At 38.1% G+C, this 16,893-nt stretch overlaps 3 protein-coding genes across 5 annotated transcripts; 1 reads left to right on the forward strand and 2 right to left on the reverse strand.

The window, feature by feature from the left end:
• LOC107779851 (uncharacterized) lies at positions 1 to 4,870 on the forward strand. 3 transcript variants are annotated; one of them, XM_016600350.2, is made up of 4 exons: positions 1 to 2,807; positions 2,911 to 3,011; positions 3,107 to 3,196; positions 3,419 to 4,870. In XM_016600350.2, exon 1 carries the CDS (start codon positions 298 to 300, stop codon positions 2,749 to 2,751), a length of 2,454 nt encoding a protein of 817 aa, XP_016455836.2. In that variant the 5' UTR covers positions 1 to 297; the 3' UTR covers positions 2,752 to 2,807; positions 2,911 to 3,011; positions 3,107 to 3,196; positions 3,419 to 4,870. The 3 variants fall into 3 exon arrangements, with proteins under 3 accessions (XP_016455836.2, XP_016455835.2, XP_075112742.1); XM_016600349.2 differs by having other exon boundaries at positions 1 to 3,011; XM_075256641.1 differs by having other exon boundaries at positions 1 to 3,011; positions 3,422 to 4,870.
• Positions 4,871 to 5,222: 352 nt separating this feature from the next.
• Positions 5,223 to 9,719, reverse strand: LOC107779852 (O-fucosyltransferase 13-like). The gene is made up of 6 exons (XM_016600351.2): positions 9,363 to 9,719; positions 9,003 to 9,085; positions 8,552 to 8,622; positions 8,361 to 8,449; positions 6,262 to 6,483; positions 5,223 to 6,115 (listed from the first exon to the last, which is right to left on the reverse strand). The coding sequence occupies exons 1-6, from the start codon at positions 9,491 to 9,493 to the stop codon at positions 5,383 to 5,385; spliced, it is 1,329 nt and encodes a 442-aa protein (XP_016455837.2). The 5' UTR covers positions 9,494 to 9,719; the 3' UTR covers positions 5,223 to 5,382.
• Positions 9,720 to 11,491: 1,772 nt separating this feature from the next.
• Positions 11,492 to 14,275, reverse strand: LOC107779853 (pentatricopeptide repeat-containing protein At1g52640, mitochondrial-like). Its single transcript, XM_016600353.2, has one exon. It carries the CDS (start codon positions 14,126 to 14,128, stop codon positions 12,464 to 12,466), a length of 1,665 nt encoding a protein of 554 aa, XP_016455839.1. The 5' UTR covers positions 14,129 to 14,275; the 3' UTR covers positions 11,492 to 12,463.
• Between the last annotated feature and the right edge of the window lie 2,618 nt (positions 14,276 to 16,893).

Here is a 16,893-nt window from a genome sequence, read left to right on the forward strand (position 1 = left end):
AAAGGTAAAATTATCCCAAGATGGGTGATTTTGGAATTTAGACGCATTCACCCGCCCAAACGAGAAAAAAAACTCTTTTGAGGTTTTAGACAGTAGCAGTATGTGGGATTGGTACACTGTTAGAAGTTGTCTGTGGTTGAATAGTTTGAGGTTCGAAACAGTGCAACCAGTCTCTGGAGTTGCTGGCCAAAAGCCGCTTGATTATTGTGTCATCTGTTTCTTGTAGCAAGTCCCTTTTCTCCTGGACTGAGTTTTCGTCCAGGAGATGACTCCTAAGTTTACCATTTTATAACTCACATGTCTAAAACCCTCCTCTCCCGCATTAAACCCCTTCACAACCCAAAACCCAAAACTTCTTCTCCGACCAATTTCCCCTTAACACGCCGCATTAACGAACTCGTTAACGAGGTCTGCCAAATCCTCCAAACTCAAGACCAGTGGGAACACACTGTCGAAACCCGCCTTTCCGAGGAAGAAGTTGTCCCTTCCGACATTGCACACCATGTGTTCGACAAACTTAAGGATGCTCATGTGGGTCTCAAGTTCTTTGATTGGGTCTCTCAAAGACCCTACGGTTGTCCCCTTGATCGTTTTGCTTATTCTTCTCTTTTGAAACTCTTGGCTAAGTTTAGAGTCTTTCCCGAAATTGAAACTTTATTACCCAACTTGACTACTTTTGAAGATAAGTTGCCCACACTCGAGGCGTTGGATGCTGTAATTAAAGCTTACTCTGATTCTAATTTGGTTGATAAAGCTGTTGAATTGTATTACTTTGTATTGAAAACTTATGATTTGGTTCCACATGTAGTTACTGTTAATTCTTTACTTCATGGTCTTGTAAAAGATGGTAAGATTAAAGCTGCTAGGCAACTGTATGATGAACTCGTTGAGAGAAGTGGTGGTTGTGTTGAGAATAAATTTTTGGATAATTTTAGCACTTGTATTATTGTCACAGGGTTGAGTAAAGAGGGGAAGGTTGAAGAAGGGAGGAAATTGATTGAGGATAGGTGGGGTAAAGGTTGTGTACCAAATGTTGTTTTTTATAACACATTAATTGATGGCTATTGCAAGAAGGGTGATATTAGAAGTGCGTATAGGCTTTTCAATGAGTTAAAATTGAAGAGCTTTTTACCCACAGTGGAGACTTATGGGGCATTGATAAATGGATTTTGTAAAGATAGGAACTTTGAGAAAGTTGATATGCTTGTACGGGAGATGGTTGCAAGGGGTGTCATTATTAGTGTCCAAGTGTATAACTCTATTATTCATGCTAGGTGTAGGCATGGTTTTACTGAGGAGGCAATGGACACCTTAAGAAAAATGATTGAAGCTGGCAGCAAGCCAGATATAGTGACATACAACACATTGATCTCTTATTCATGCAAGGATGAGAAAATTCAGGAAGCTGAAAAGCTTCTAGAGCAGGTTAAGAATATTGGGTTGGTGCCAACCAAATTTACTTATACTCCTATGATACATGCCTACTGCAAATTTGGTGATTTTGAAAGGGCATTAAGTTTGCTTGCGGAGATGACGGAGTATGGCGATAAACCTGATGTATCAACCTATGGAGCTCTTGTCCATGGATTAGTGGTATCTGGTGAAGTTGATGTTGCATTAGTCATTCGAGACAAGATGATAGAAAGGGGAGTATTACCTGATGCTGGCATTTATAATGTTTTGATGAGTGGGCTCTGCAAAAAAATGAAGCTTCCTGTTGCCAGGCAGCTCCTTGATGAGATGCTTGGCCATGGTATATTACCTGATGCTTATGTGTATGCCACTTTGGTAGATGGATGTGTAAGAAATGGGGAATTTCATGAAGCAAAGAAGCTATTTGAGAAGACAATTGAAATGGGTATGGATCCTGACCTTGTAGGGTACAATGCCATGATCAAGGGATACTGTAAGTTTGGACTGATGAAAGATGCAGTTGCTTGCTTCAGTAGAATGCAAAAGTCAAAAATAGCTCCTGATGCATTTAGTTATTCAACAGTAATTGATGGGTATGTAAAGCAGCATGACTTACGCCTAGCATTAACTATGCTCGCTCACATGGTAAAGCGCATCTGTATGCCAAATGTGGTCACGTACAGCTCTCTGATTTATGGCTTTTGCCAGAATGGAGATCTTGTGGGAGCTGAAGATTTATTCAACAGAATGCAATCAAATGGTATGATGCCTAATGTGATAACATATAGTATACTAATTGGCAGCTTTTGTAAAGTGGGAAAACTTGCAAAAGCAGCTTTTATTTTTGAACAAATGCTCATGCACAAGTGCTATCCAACTGATGTAACGTTCAATTATTTGGTTAATGGGTTTTCCCATTGCACGCCTACTATTTTCTCGGAGGAGAAAAATGATCCTCGCGATGAGAAGAACTCTATGTTTATGGGTACTTTTAAAAGAATGATATCAGATGAATGGCACCCGAGAAATGCTGCATACAATTCCATTATCATCTGCCTCTGTTTACAGAAAATGCTCAAAACTGCATTGCAACTACGTGACAAGATGATTAGTAAAGGTTACACAACAGATCCAATTACTTTCGCCGCCTTGTTAAATGGAATTTGCTTAGATGGAAAATCCAAGGAATGGAAAAATATTATTTCCTGCAGCTTAAGTGCGACAGAGCTGAGTGTCGCGTTAAAGTATTCTTTGATATTTGACCAGTACCTTAGTCGTGGATTCAACTCTGAGGCTTCAGTGATTTTGCATAGCTTGGTTAAAGACCATATCTCATAATCAAGATGAAACTGATGTTAAGCTTTTGGTATATTTGGACTGGCAGAAGACTGAAGGTCTTCATTATCAAGAGAGTATTATGTATTATAGTTGTACTCAGGATATTCTATAAGATGGATGGAGCTCTCTGATTGTAGCTTTCTTTGGTCTTCTGTGCAGACTGACGGTTTTGGAGCCAACTAAAGTCCAATTTTGGCAGCAGTTCTGCTACAGCTTCTCTAGGTGTTTTCTCCTTAGGTGGCAGTGCAACTAAAACCAGGGTGGGCAAACTTGCCTTTTCCTTCTCGTGACTTTTTGACTATGTAGCACGAAATATAAAAATGTTGTTGATAGCAATTTATCTGGTTTCATGCAGGTGATTTTCATTGCAAAATGCATATATCAGATGCTAAAATGTTGATCTCTTTTCTTGTGACTGACGTGACGAACTAATATTTTTTTTGTGGTATGTATTTTATGTTGTCCGATGATGTTTTTTTTTTTTTTTTTTTTTGCTTTCTGCTCCGATGCTGCTGTCAAATATGGACCTTTTGTTGTTTCCCATTTCTGCTCATCGTGTTTACATTCAATGCTTGATTTGCATGCTTAATGACTCTTTGCTTAAGAATGTAAATTATTACAGCTTTACCAATTAAAGAATGTAAAAGTATGGTATATTTGCATGTAGAAGCAAGCACTTTGGAGGAAGGCTCATCCCTGTAAGAGGACGTTATTAAAGGATTCTATTTTCTCAAAATGCATTTGCTTTCAGCTTGGTAAAATGGCAACCATACCCGTCTTTGGCTTGATGTATGATGCGGGAGTTCTGCACTGAAAGAAGAATTTCCAACCTATTCTCGATCATGACTGATAAAGAGGCCACTTTACATGAGCGATTAAGGAGATATGGAGGTCAAGTGTCACAAGATATTTCCTTTAGGACGCCCATTCAAGATTAGGACTGGAATTAGACGGGCAATTTGCCTTCAGAGAAGTTGCTGTTGCACAATTCAGAGAGGACATAGAGATTTGGCAGGCTACAACAACAACAACAACAACCCAGTGAAATCCCACAATTGGGGTCTGGGAAAGGTAGTGTGTACGCACTGTTTCCGATAGACCTTCGGCACAAGAAGATGGAATGAGACAGTGTAGCGGTAACAAGAAAGATTTGGGCAGGCTGAACCTTGAAATTGTATTATAATCACTCATTTAGGAGAGGTGATTCAGGCCCATATGGTAGCGTATGGAAGAGAGACAGCAAAAAAAGCAAGTTTTAAGCACTCTTGTCAGTTGGTGCCTTGGTGGTATTTTGCAAAGGATGAGGGGGATTTTGATCACTTCTTACTACATTCCATTTCACTGTATGCTCCATAGTTTACTCCATGCTTAAATTGTCATGAGAATGACCTAGGACAGTGTTGGATATCAGGGCAAGTTGAGAATGAGAAGGCTAGATGCTTGAAAGGAAGATCTGGTAAGGAGGCTCGCTCATTTTGTGCATTTTTTCCGGTTGATTTGGAGAGAGATATAATAGAACTTTTGAGGAAGTTGAAAGCCTACTGTTGAAAGTTAGAGGGTCTTTTTTATTTTGTTTATACTTTTCGGCGCAAAAGGATATCTCACTTTGTAAAAAGAAATCGATTTTTTGGAATTTTGATGTAAACCCTATACATATATATGTGAGGTAAAACCAACTTGATGTGGTATTTATGAAATGCTTTGTCTTTTCGTCTTCTTGAGCGAGGGTCTATTGGAAACAACCTCTAGAGGTAAGGTTTGCGTACACACTATCCTCCCCAGACCCCACTTGTGGGACTATACTGGGTGGTTGTTGTTGTTGTTGAAAAGTGCAAGTAGAATATTCTGAGATGCCTCGAAGTGCATTTGTTTGTTTCAGAAAGGATGGTCAGAGGAGATTTAGTTCGAATTTGATGTAGTAGGAGAGAAATAGTACTTGAAGTGCTTGTGCACTTAACCCAGAAAGAATGGCAGAGAAAGTCATCCTTCCAAAAACTGATTGAAAGAAACCCTGAAGTGTAACATTAAACAAAACAGACGATCTTCTTGTCCCCGCAGAGAAGGAAATTCCCAGGTGACTGTTTAGCTTACTGTTTGTTGCAAACAAGATAATATTACCTACTTTGCCGCAATATTTACGGTTTTTTTTCCCACACAGCATTTAGGTGAACTCATCATCATAGTGAACTGGTAAGTGGTAACGCCATTCTCGCATGGAACTAATTTATGTACAGAGCGTACTTAAACCATTGGATCAACAAAAGAAGGATAAATGACCCATCGTAAACAACCTTCACAATACCATATTCCATCTTATGGGCAAAAACCCATTATCTGCAATAAAAGTAGAAAGAAGAAGAGGTACATATAAAACTGTGTACAGGCGAAAGGAAAAGGCACCACTTAAAAGAAGAAATGAAAGTGAATTATCGCTGAATCTTACCATCAATAACCTTCAAAAAAAAGAACACTTGAATGAAATGTTATCGCATAAATTTGTGATCAACATCTACATCAAGCACAAGACAGATCTTCTAAAAGAAAACTAGTAGGCACAAATACATTGCTCTGGGTGTATGACCAAAACATTAAAAAAAAATTAACTTGCAGAGGAAAACAAGAAAACTGAGTTTATAGATTGAATTCGCAAAAACAATCTGGTAAAGCAGATCCTCTACCCATTATGAAATCATCTCTATGAACCTTCCACAGGGCTTCTGTTAGTTCCTTCCCTTTAAGCCCGTGAGAGGTTAACAATGCAAAAGCCTTCCTGTTTAAGAAAAGTGTCTTATACAACCCCTTGAAAGCTCGCATTGCTGCAACCATCTTATCCATGTTCCCAAAATAAGTAGCCATGTAAGAATCACTGTTAATAGACACATAATAATCAAGTGCAGCTTTTGTATTCCCATGCATGGTTGTGAAGTCCTCTCCACTAAGAAGACTAGATTTAGTAACAACATTGGTGTAAATCGATGTCAGTCCCTCAAGTTCCATCAGGCCATCACCGGCCGCCAAATAAATAGTCGTATTGGTGGGTATGGCTAAAGCTTCAAGTATGAGTGCAGTTTCATTTGGTGTAAGTGGACATTTACCACGGCTTCTCCAAATACGAGCCATTTCTCCCGTCCAAGGTTTCCTATCAACCCGTGCAGCTTCTATAGCTTTTGCAGAAGCAAGAGAAAGACCAGTGTATTTGCATTGACTATAAGCTACCATGTCAGGTTCAAATCGAAGGTGCAGCGATAAAAAGGGCTTTGGTATAGCTTGCAGAAGATCAAGCGCTTTCTTCTCTAATGTGCTTGTAAGGCGCAATGCACTATAACAACCCTGACAAAGTGCAGCTTTTGCATAAAGAGGGTACCTAAGAGATTATAAGAATGTTGAAAAGCAAACATAAGTAATTCTCGTCATAAGGATAATTAAACTACTAAATCCTTTAAAAGCAGCGTGCAGAAACGAATGGTTAAAAGTTATTTACATAACTCTGATCACAAAAGATTATAGTACCTATCCCTTCTTTGACTCATTGCAGGGGTGATTGAGATATAACCATGCTTCAGTAGGGAAGGAAGAACACTCTCAACATAGTCAAATTGGCCTTTGCGTTTGCTGCAATCGACTCTTACGGGATCTTTTGATGCAATCTCGATTGGAAGCTCCTTTACCACTTCAATAAAGCCTTTCATTTGTTGGATGAAGTAGTCTACATCAAACACATCTTCAAAACCGCTGAAACATAAAACCAAGTCATTCAGAGGCATGAAAAGGAAGAATAGGAAAACATTATAAAGAAAACTTCTAAAATGTCCTAAGACAGTTCTTAACCATGTCTTGTTGCATACATTAGGGCTATTAAGGACATGTATGATGTAGCTAAGACTCGAGTAAGGACTGTGGGAGGGGACTCGAAACACTTCCCAGTTATGATGGGGTCGCACCAGGGTTCAGCCGTCAGCCCATTTCTATTTGCTTTGGCGATCAACGCACTGACGCGCCACATTCAAGGGGAGGTACCGTGGTGCATGGTATTTGCATTATACTGATTGACGAGACGCGAGGCGGTGTTAACGAGAGGTTAGAGGTTTGGAGGCAGACCCTGGAGTCTAAAGGTTTCAAGTTGACCAGCACCAAGACAAAATACTTGGAGTACAAGTTCACTGGTGCGACTTAGTTAGTGGACGAAGACGTGAGGTTTGATTCTCAAGCCATTCCTAGGAGAGAAAGTTTTATACACCTTGGGTCGGTTATACAAGGGAATGGAGAGATCGACGAGGATGTTACACATCGTATTGCGGCGGGGTAGATTAAATGGAGGCTCGCTACTAGTGTTTTGTGTGATAAGAATGTGCCACAAAAACTTAAAAGGTAAGTTCTACAGAGCGGTGGTCAGAGCGACTGTTGTATGGGACGGAGAGTTGGCCGGTCAAGAACTTCCATGTCCAAAAGATGAATGTGGCTGAAATAAGGATGTTGAGATGGATGTGCGGGCATACCAGGTAAGATAGAATTAGAAATGAAGTTATTTGGGACAAGGTGGGTGTAGCCCCTGTGGAGGACAAGATGCAGGAGGCGGGACTTAGATGGTCCGGGTATGTGAAGAGGAGACGAACAAATGCACCGGTAAGGTGTGAGAGGTTAGCCCAGGAGGAGCCTAAGGAGAGGTAAGGGCAGGCCGAAGATGTATTGGGGAGAGATGATTAGGCAAGATATGGCGTTGCTCCAGCTTACTGAGGACATGAGCATGGATAGGAAGGTATGGAAGTTGAAAATAAAGATAAAGGGTTAGGATAGGTAGTCGAGCGTTGTCCTTGTGTCATTTGTGTATTTTCGTATCCTTGACCTCTATTACTATTGTTGTTGCTTTCGTTTCGGCTTTTTGATTGCAGTACCTAATGTTAGTTTCGCATTTTTGCTTCGGTATTCTGATTGGTGTGCTTGTTGTGGACCTTCCTTTTACCTTTCCTAGCCGAAGGTCTACTGGGAACAATCTCTCTGCCTTCTTGAAGATAGGGATAAGGTCTGCATACACACTACCCCGAGACCCCACTTGTGGAATTACACTAGGTTGTTGTAGTTGTAGTTCTTAACCATGTAAAACTGCAGAGTTGTCTGCTAATTAGACATAGTAACCAAAAAAGCTCTAAGGTCTGTTGGGGCTTTAAGCACAAAGCACAAATAAAGCGTGGGCTTTAATAAAAAAAAGGCGCAAATGGAGAAAAATAACAAATATTTATGTGTAGTCCAAGACTAATATCTATAAGCATAAATACCAAATATATGAACAAAGAAATTGAAGAAAATTTATGATAAAGTGAAATATTAATTGTTTAGGTCCCTGCTCAAGATTACACTCATTGGCAAGGAAAAGTATGTCTTGGAGCCTGGATGACAACACTTAAGCGCCTGCTAAGCAAGGCAAAGCGCTCAACATGTTTTGAGCCTTTCTTCAGGGCTTAAGCACGCCTTTGATAACACTAATAGTAACGAATGAATGACTAAAGAAGATCCAGATCCTAAACGGAGTAATCAAGTACCTAAAGCCTACAAGATTATGCCAGTTAAAAAGGGAAGATGAAATAAATATAGAAGTCACCACAATAGCATACCTTGACTCATTCCAATATGCAGCCACTTCAAACTTTGGCAAGACAAGGGTAGCATTCAGCAAACGAGCTATTCCAACACCATCACACAACTGCAGATCACCAGCGACGAGAAACAAATTGAATATGAATTTTATCATTGCATCTCAATCAGTAGGAAACTCAGTGTATGAGCAGCAAATAACAATACTTACGTCTCTCCTCATCTGATTGAGCCCACCATAGCAATCCACTCGAATATACCCATTAGTCTGAGCAGGAAGAGCTGCAGCATTTCAACAACAAAACCATGTCTGCATTGGAAGCCAGTCAAATGCTCCACTTAGAAAACATAGAACCCCTCAGAGGAGAAGGTTATATGCATAAGTACAGCTTCTATCCTCTTCATAGTAAAAAAAATCTACAGCTTCTATCCTATTTCTTGTTTTTACCCACTCCCCAAGGAGAAGGTTATATGCATAGCTATTACCCAAATTAAATTTTCCCTGGTACGAGTCAGCTCAATCTCCATCAATAGACCACCAGAAATACACGAAATAACAACATAGTAGTGAGTATATAGTTATTCAAATCAGCATCAATGACAATGGGATCTAATGTTATACTAGTAGCTATTTACTGTTTGAGTATCAGTTAAAAACTAACCATTAAGTTGGGGTTGGAGCCACCAATTGCAAGGTCGCCACTCGGCTATCCTTCGAATGCTCCATATCTCCGGTCTTTCAATCCTGCAATTTCACTCAAATTCAAACAGATCAGATTGCTACTTGATACACAAAAATCAGGAAATGCGTTGGAACGGGTGTTAATAGAGGAGCTGAAAAACTTATAGAAAATTGAAGACATAAAAAAAAAGGGCTTTACAGAAAAAGTAAGTATAAGAAAAGATTGGATCTTGAAGTTTACTCCATGAAGGAAGAATAAAAAAATGCCCATAGACTTAAACACAGAAACCAAAGCAATTAACAAACGTAGAAATAAAAAGGAACAAGAAGCAAGACTTACAGGGAAGAATTAAAGGTAAGGGTAGGGTCGGAAAAGAAAGGAAAAGGTGGGAATAAGAAGAGAGCAAGAAAGAGAGAAAGCGCCAATACAGTAACGCCAAACAAGGGCTTGCGCACCGTTGAGGCGATCATTCTATAGAATACAGCCAATGGGTATCTTCTCTGTTAAAACTATCAGCAATTTGGAAGCGAAAAATATGAAGATTGAGGAAGATGAGGATTAGAGATATGGAGGGAGTAAGTAGATCTCTTCTCTTCCGCTGCCTTCACAAAATGATGCCAACCTCCACGGTTTTACGGCCCGGAACTAACAATTGTGGATCTACCTTCCCCTTTTTGCCCTTCTTGTTTTAGTTACTGAGATGTTATGTTCATGAGTTTGTGCTTTTTCTTCTTTTTTTGCTTTTTAAATGTGTCAATTATGATTGTAGTAATTTTTCCTCCTCTAAAATACACTTCGATTTTCATTATAATTTAATGTGGCATTTGTTTTAGAAATGATTTTCAAATTTTTAAAAAAAATGAAAAGGATTTGCATAATTTCTATGCCATAAAAAAGGGTTCGGAAAAGGGCCAAAACTATCCCTATCGTTTGCTAAATGGTTTATAAATACACTTCGTCCATCTATCCGTCCAAAAAAACACACGACGTTAATTCTATTAACAAAAATACCCCCGCGACTAACGGCAGAATTGGTGGGTCTTTTATTTAATGATGTGGCGATTTTTAAGTGGGCCACGTGGCAATCTTTGACTGGAACAACAAATGGATATTATTTCAACTCATTTACCTTATCCGACCCATTTACAAAATTGGGTGGAATCTATCAGACCCATTCACTAATTTGACCTCCCCCTTTCTTGTTCTCCAATCATAAACCCCATCTTTAGACAAATTACAGGACGAAAATGGATCAAATTTACACTAGTACATTTCAGTTTCAGTTTCAACTTTCTGCAACGGAGCCACAACAGATTTTGAAATCATAATCGCATCACTGTCAATAGGCTCATCTTTCGCATCTTCATCTACTGGATTCACATTTACAGCTCTAGAGCCATTCACCACCACAAGCTTAACCTCAAACACCTGGGTAAAAAGTTTGTTCACCTGCACAGGTGCGGCTGCCTCAAACACTTCCTTTACTTCATTTTTTGACTGAGTAAAGCCCCGACTGTGTAATTGCTATCAAATCTGACTGTGAATGTGTTCTAGTAGTAATCAACAATTGAAATCAATCGCTCGATGAGTTGGGCTCCTTATGGTTCGAGGAACAAAAAGTGGCAGCGATGACGATGATTATACCATTGATAACAATAAAGAGATACAGAGATTTAAGCCAAGCTATAACGACACTCCAAATGTTTGGGAATTGGTTAAAAACCCGTGGAATTGACGCTTTTAATACCATTGCTAAGGAAACTGCCCCATTTGATATTAGCACAACCTTCAGTGATGGAATTAAACTATTCGTCAATGATGTCATTTTAATTTATCCGATAACTTTAACGAAATTATTTGTTTTTCTGGCTAGTGTTTTGAATTTTCCGGTGAGTGATTTGATTCTACTATAAAGTAATTTAATAAAGGCACAATGTTTACACACAAAATCAAGCTTTGAAGGAAAAGGAAATTTTGGGGCAGAAGCTCATATGAGCTTTTCAGATGACCAAGATCCTAATTGGGAGAAGAAGACTGAAAATCGGTAGGGTTAATGTAGTTTTATGACCCATGTAACAAAACAATCCTAATTGGGGGTAATTTTAATAACAGAATTAACGTCGTGTGCTTTTTTGGACGGAGGGTTTTTATAAACCATTTGACAAACAATAAGGGTAGTTTAGGCCCTTTTTTTGAGCAAAACTGAAAAACTACCAGATGTGTTTCTTAGTTTTAAATTGTTTTGTTTTTCTACTCTTCTTTTGAAATTTGCATTAATTTCCGTCTTCAGCAATTTTGATAAAGCTTCAATCTACAGTTCTTTTAACTTTTTGCTTTTTCTTCATTCCTAAAGAAACCAACATATGACCATTAGTGTGTCAATTGGAGTAATAAAATTGGTCACAAACAAAACGGTACATCGTCAAAAGGAAATGACACAGCAAAACAAAAAAATAAAGTAAAAGTACTGCAACCCAACTTTTATAGATGTATTGCATAACATTCAGGATCTAAGAGACAACTAGCTCATGTGAACAGAACATTGAACAGCAGTTAATTACACTTGCGGAGAAAAAGAAACAACAGATCGACCACTTATCCCATCTCCATGGCACTTTCTGAAAATGTCTCACAAGTAAATATTTACTTCAGATGTTCCAATTCAAACACAAAAGAACTACTATGTCCCAAATATGCCCTGATCTAGTCAAACTATAACCGAAGATTCTTGTATGCCTCAACTAATGTATACCAGCAGTAGTTACTGCATATAGGGCATCATTCAACCAGCAACCAGACCTTGCCACCCCTTGCTTTTCTTTTTCTTTTTTGGGAAAAACCCCTTGTTTACTCTTCAACACTGATAGCCCTTCAGCTTCTGCCTTCAGGATGCGAAAAGATCCAACAGCATAAATTTGGGCTCCAAGTGATAACTACACGTCTTTCATTACTTTACTATCGAATAGCTGGAAGTCTGCATCTACATATCCACTTTATACAACCTTAAATTAGCTTGTTTCACCTTTCCGGTTGCACATATCTAGACATTTACAAGCAAGTGATATCATTTGCACATAGTGAACGCTAAAGAGCAACTGGAGCCACAGTGCAGCAGGACCATTAAAAAAACTCAACAAAACGATAATGCAGGCTTTGCTATGGAAATGTATAGAACAAGAAACTCAATTAGGCTAATGTTTCACCAATTTTTGCCTACAGTTTGCCATCACAAGATAATAGGTCGGGCCAAGGTTTTGCCACTCTGCTTACAGTTTGCTATCAGAGCGTGAAGTTTCCACTGGGGATCTCAAGTTAATACCACTCACTGCTATCAGAAACTGAAGAATGCCAAGCATGTGATGACCGATAAACAACATGCGATACAGATAGGGTATCACCTTGACTTAGGAATTGAGACTAATCTAGTACATTTGATTCTTTCACTCGTAACTTTCATCTGAGTATTCTTCATCATGCTTCAGTTCTGTGGAGGCCTTATTACCTCTCATTAAGTTTGCTAGTTCTTGAATTAAACTAGATGTACTTCTTTCCATCTTATCTGCAAGTATCTCTGTTTGCTCTGTAAATCCATGACCTACTAGCCTTTTTCTCAATATTTCACAGGTTGTTGTATATGGTGGAATGCCTTCATCTATCATCATTTCGAAATATTTACATGCTTCCTCAAGTTTGCCTTTCTTCTGACAGAGACCATGAACCACGACAGCATACGTCGAGACTGAAGGATAAAATTTCCTGTCTTCCATGCTCTCCCAAACTTTCTCAAATCTATCAAACCTACCCACCCTAATAAGCATCTTAAGCAACATATTATACGTATGCCTATCTGGTGTGCAGTTGTTTCGTTCCATTGCCGAGATCAGCCTAAGTGCCAAGTTAATTTCATTATGATCACAATGAAAAGCTAAGATTGTATTGTAACTCCAACAATCAGGTGTTACCCCTCCCTTAATCATCTCATCTATCAGTCGGTAAGCCTCATCAACCTTCTCGGTCTTACAAAGCTTTTTGATGATACAGTTATACGTGAATACATTAGGCACAAGTTTGTACCTTTTCATCTGTTCGAGAACCCTGAAAGTTGAATGAATATCATTTACCGCGCAATAACCATGAATGAAAATTGAATAAGTAAAAGCATCAGGTACCAGTCCAATGGACCTCATCTTCATGAAAAAATTGAAGGCCTCATCCATCTTACCAGCCTTGCACAGTGAATCCAGAATACTATTATAAGCTGGCAAGTCAACTGCATAGCCTCTTTCAAGCATTTCATCGAAAAGCTTTTGTGCTTCGGCAACTTCGCCCAATTCTCCCCATCCCCTAATCAGAATGCTGTAAGTTTTCACAGTCGGCACGAAATCATTCTTCACTTTGTAAAATAACTCTTGCGCTTGCTTCGTATGCTTTCTTTTACATAGTGCAAGCAAAAGCTTATCGAGATCCGTTACACATGGTTTAATCCCAAAATCGACCATTTTATTAAAAGCCCTAATTGCATCAGCTGGCAAACAAGCTCTACTATAAGCCCTAAAAACAAGCCAGAATATTTCGGGAGTAATTTCGCATGATTTATTCACTCTCATTTCTACAAGGAAGTCCCATAACAAGGGGAACTGTTTACTACTACCTAATATATCAACAAGAATGTGATAGCTTTTTTGAGTATGGCAAAAACCTGAAAACTTTTGCGCCCATATGAAGAACCTGTGAGCGGAGAATCCGAGATTTTTGCAACGTTTGAGGACTTGTTCAACTACGTCGGTTGAAATTTTGCTGGAAAATGGATTGAGGGCTGACTCTATGTCGTGGTGGGGGTTTCTGTAGTCGCTAAGAACACGAGAAAGTTCATTCACCAGGTGTGGAGAATGTTGGTCAGAGTTTTCAGGTTCCCGTTTGGTTTCTGCAACAGTAAATGAGGATATGAACAGAGAACAGTGAACACAGTTATAAGTGGGTAAATAAGCCAACAAGGAAGAAGAAGGGTAATATTGGACGCTTTTGGGTGGAGGAAGATAGCAATGGAAGAGTGTTCGGGAGAAATAATGTATACTTCTGGAACGAAGAAATGTCCTAATCGCCATTATTCTTTTATCAGAAGCTCAAGACTCCGTACCAATTCATTCCTTTTCATGGATCAGAAACCATAGAAAGATTTGCTCGTTTTTTGTCCATTACCGTTAAGCGGGAGTTCAAAGAAAAACTTTTGGCAACGAGTATCCAGTGTTGGTTTGATGGGTGATTCAATCCGTTGGGCTTTTATGAATTAGGTCCTAACCCCAAGGTCAAAATAGCACGGTATAGCCAGTTTTCGGATTGGTCAATCAAAAATAGTCACCGTTTACGAAGTCAATGAAAAATAACCACTATTTTGCTGCAACAAAGACCGGTCCCGTATAATATACGGGAGTTCGGTGCATCTGTGTACGAACTCCAGCATATTATGCTGGACCGGTATACTTTGCTGACTCCTGTATAATATACGGGAGACTGGAGCACCGGTGCTCCAAACTCCAGTATATTATACTGGACATTTATACTTGCTGGAACTCCAGTATATTATGCTGGAGTTCTAGTGTACTTATGCTGGAACTCCAACATATTATGCTGGAGTTCCAGCATAGTTATCCTGGCATACTTATGCTGGATAGTTATCCTGGAGCTCCCGTATAATATGCTGGAGTTCAAGCATACTTATGCTGGAACTCCAGTATAATATACGGGCGTATTTTCCGGGTTTTGAACAGTATTTTCTCTCAGATTTACCTTTACATGAAAAGTGGCTAAATTTCGATTACTTTTGAAACTGTGGCTATTTTTGAATGACCAGTTGTAAATCTGGCTATTTTTAAATTTCTCCCAACCCCAAGATATATCGGGCTGATTCCACAAGAAAGAGCCCAATGAAAAGAGACCTTTAAACAAAATCGAACAAATTTATTTATTATTTACTTTTCCTAGCCGATATACATAAATTATATATTGATTATACATGATTATATACATATTGTAAATAAATTATACATTCGCTAGATTCTTTTAGTTTAAGAGATTGGGTGAGCGGGTGGTTATTTTGTTTAATTCTTCTAAAGAAGACAACATTTGGGCTTTAGAGATTGGGCCCTCCGTAATGCCAGATCCATTCCTTTCACTTTCTATCCAAATATTTCGCCAACTCCGTCATAAAATAATCAATACCAGATCAAGTCTGTGCTTGAGTAATACAATACTTAGGAAAAATAATTAGCTATTTTGACGGATTCCTCAAATTAAAGTATGGTCTGACATTTGGTAAACCAAAGCGTGAAGCAAAACATCGAGCTCATCATATACATGTGTTGGAATTTCAGTATTTATCTTTGTCCTCGTCAGTCCTAACCAGGCATCGGACGAAGCTTCGTTTTGTAAACATAACGTGTATAGACCAACAGTATCCTTATTTTGTTATGTTTTTTGTCATGCATTTTCTCTAGCTGACCAATTCATGGCTAGTTGTTTTTGCATTGAAGCGAAGAAAGATGCTTGCAGGGATCTCGATAACGTCTTTTACAAATATTGGATCGATCATATCTTGCACCTCCAGCTGGATACACATTTGAGATCACCACCATATATATATATTTGCTCAAGAGAGAATCCATCTTAATAATTTAGTCCCACAGATTTTAAGCTATTGATTCTTCATTATTGCATTCATAAACTACCTTTAATTTCTTGGGTGCTTCTTTTATACTAGTATACACTTCTTTGTAACCGTCATCAGCGGCTATGCAGTTCCTAGCTTCCATAACCATGGTTCTGGTTGCATGCATGAATAAACTACTGATGATCATAGTCAGCCTTAATTTTTCTGATAATATCAAAAGTTTACTCTTCAGTGTATGTAATGTAAATCTAAAGAACATTGTTCGCATTGTTCCAGAAAAGTTTAAAACATAGAAAAATGAAAGAGAAAGGGAAAGGGACCAAGCTGGATTGCATTACGACATAATTGTGTTGTGATCATACACATGCGCACCTGACATGTTTGTGTTACTTTCAATATTTTCATGCTGATGGGTCAGTAAAACTAACTTTAAGTGCAAAGTCGACAGGATAAAGCACGAAAGCTAATACAATCATTAGAAAAAGGATTTGCTCATTTTCTCGCCATCTCCAACCCTAACACTAAATTTCACACTAAAATGGTATAACACCAAATTTACTCCAACTATTACATCATTTTTTACACCAAAAAAAATATATTTTTTCTCTCTTCTATATTATATTATTATCCTCCTTTGATAGACTTTAATTATAATGTATTTTTATTTTATGTATTGTTAATTTTCTTTTTTAAATTTTAGTTTTCACTTTTCAATTTTAGCAATATTAGATATCTTACATTTGCATTTTTTATTTTTAAATAATGGTTATATTTCTTTTTATACAATTATAACAATAATAAAATTAACTTATAATTTTATATAAATATAATATATACAAAAATTAATATATCAAAAAAATAGGATATAAAATTAAAATTATAAAGATCTTAATATAAAAATTAATTATATACACAATATATGATAAATTAAAAGTCCAAAAAAATAAAAAAGATGAATAAAATAATAATAAATCAAATTTGGTGTTGATGAATAGTGTTGCACCAAATTTGGTGCAACATTATTCATGCACTATAATGGTGTAAGATTTGGTGTTCCATTGGAGCAAAAGAAACACTAAATTTTATATCAAATTTAGATTTGGTGCAAAAATAGTTGATGTTTAAGTAGGATTCGAAAATGACATACTCAAAATAGACAAGAAATCCCATCTGTCAGTCAGTGCGCTATAACAGTACGTCTTC

The sequence above is a fragment of the Nicotiana tabacum genome, chromosome 6 (assembly GCF_000715075.1).
Source record: "Nicotiana tabacum cultivar K326 chromosome 6, ASM71507v2, whole genome shotgun sequence".
Classification (NCBI taxonomy): domain Eukaryota; kingdom Viridiplantae; phylum Streptophyta; class Magnoliopsida; order Solanales; family Solanaceae; genus Nicotiana; species Nicotiana tabacum.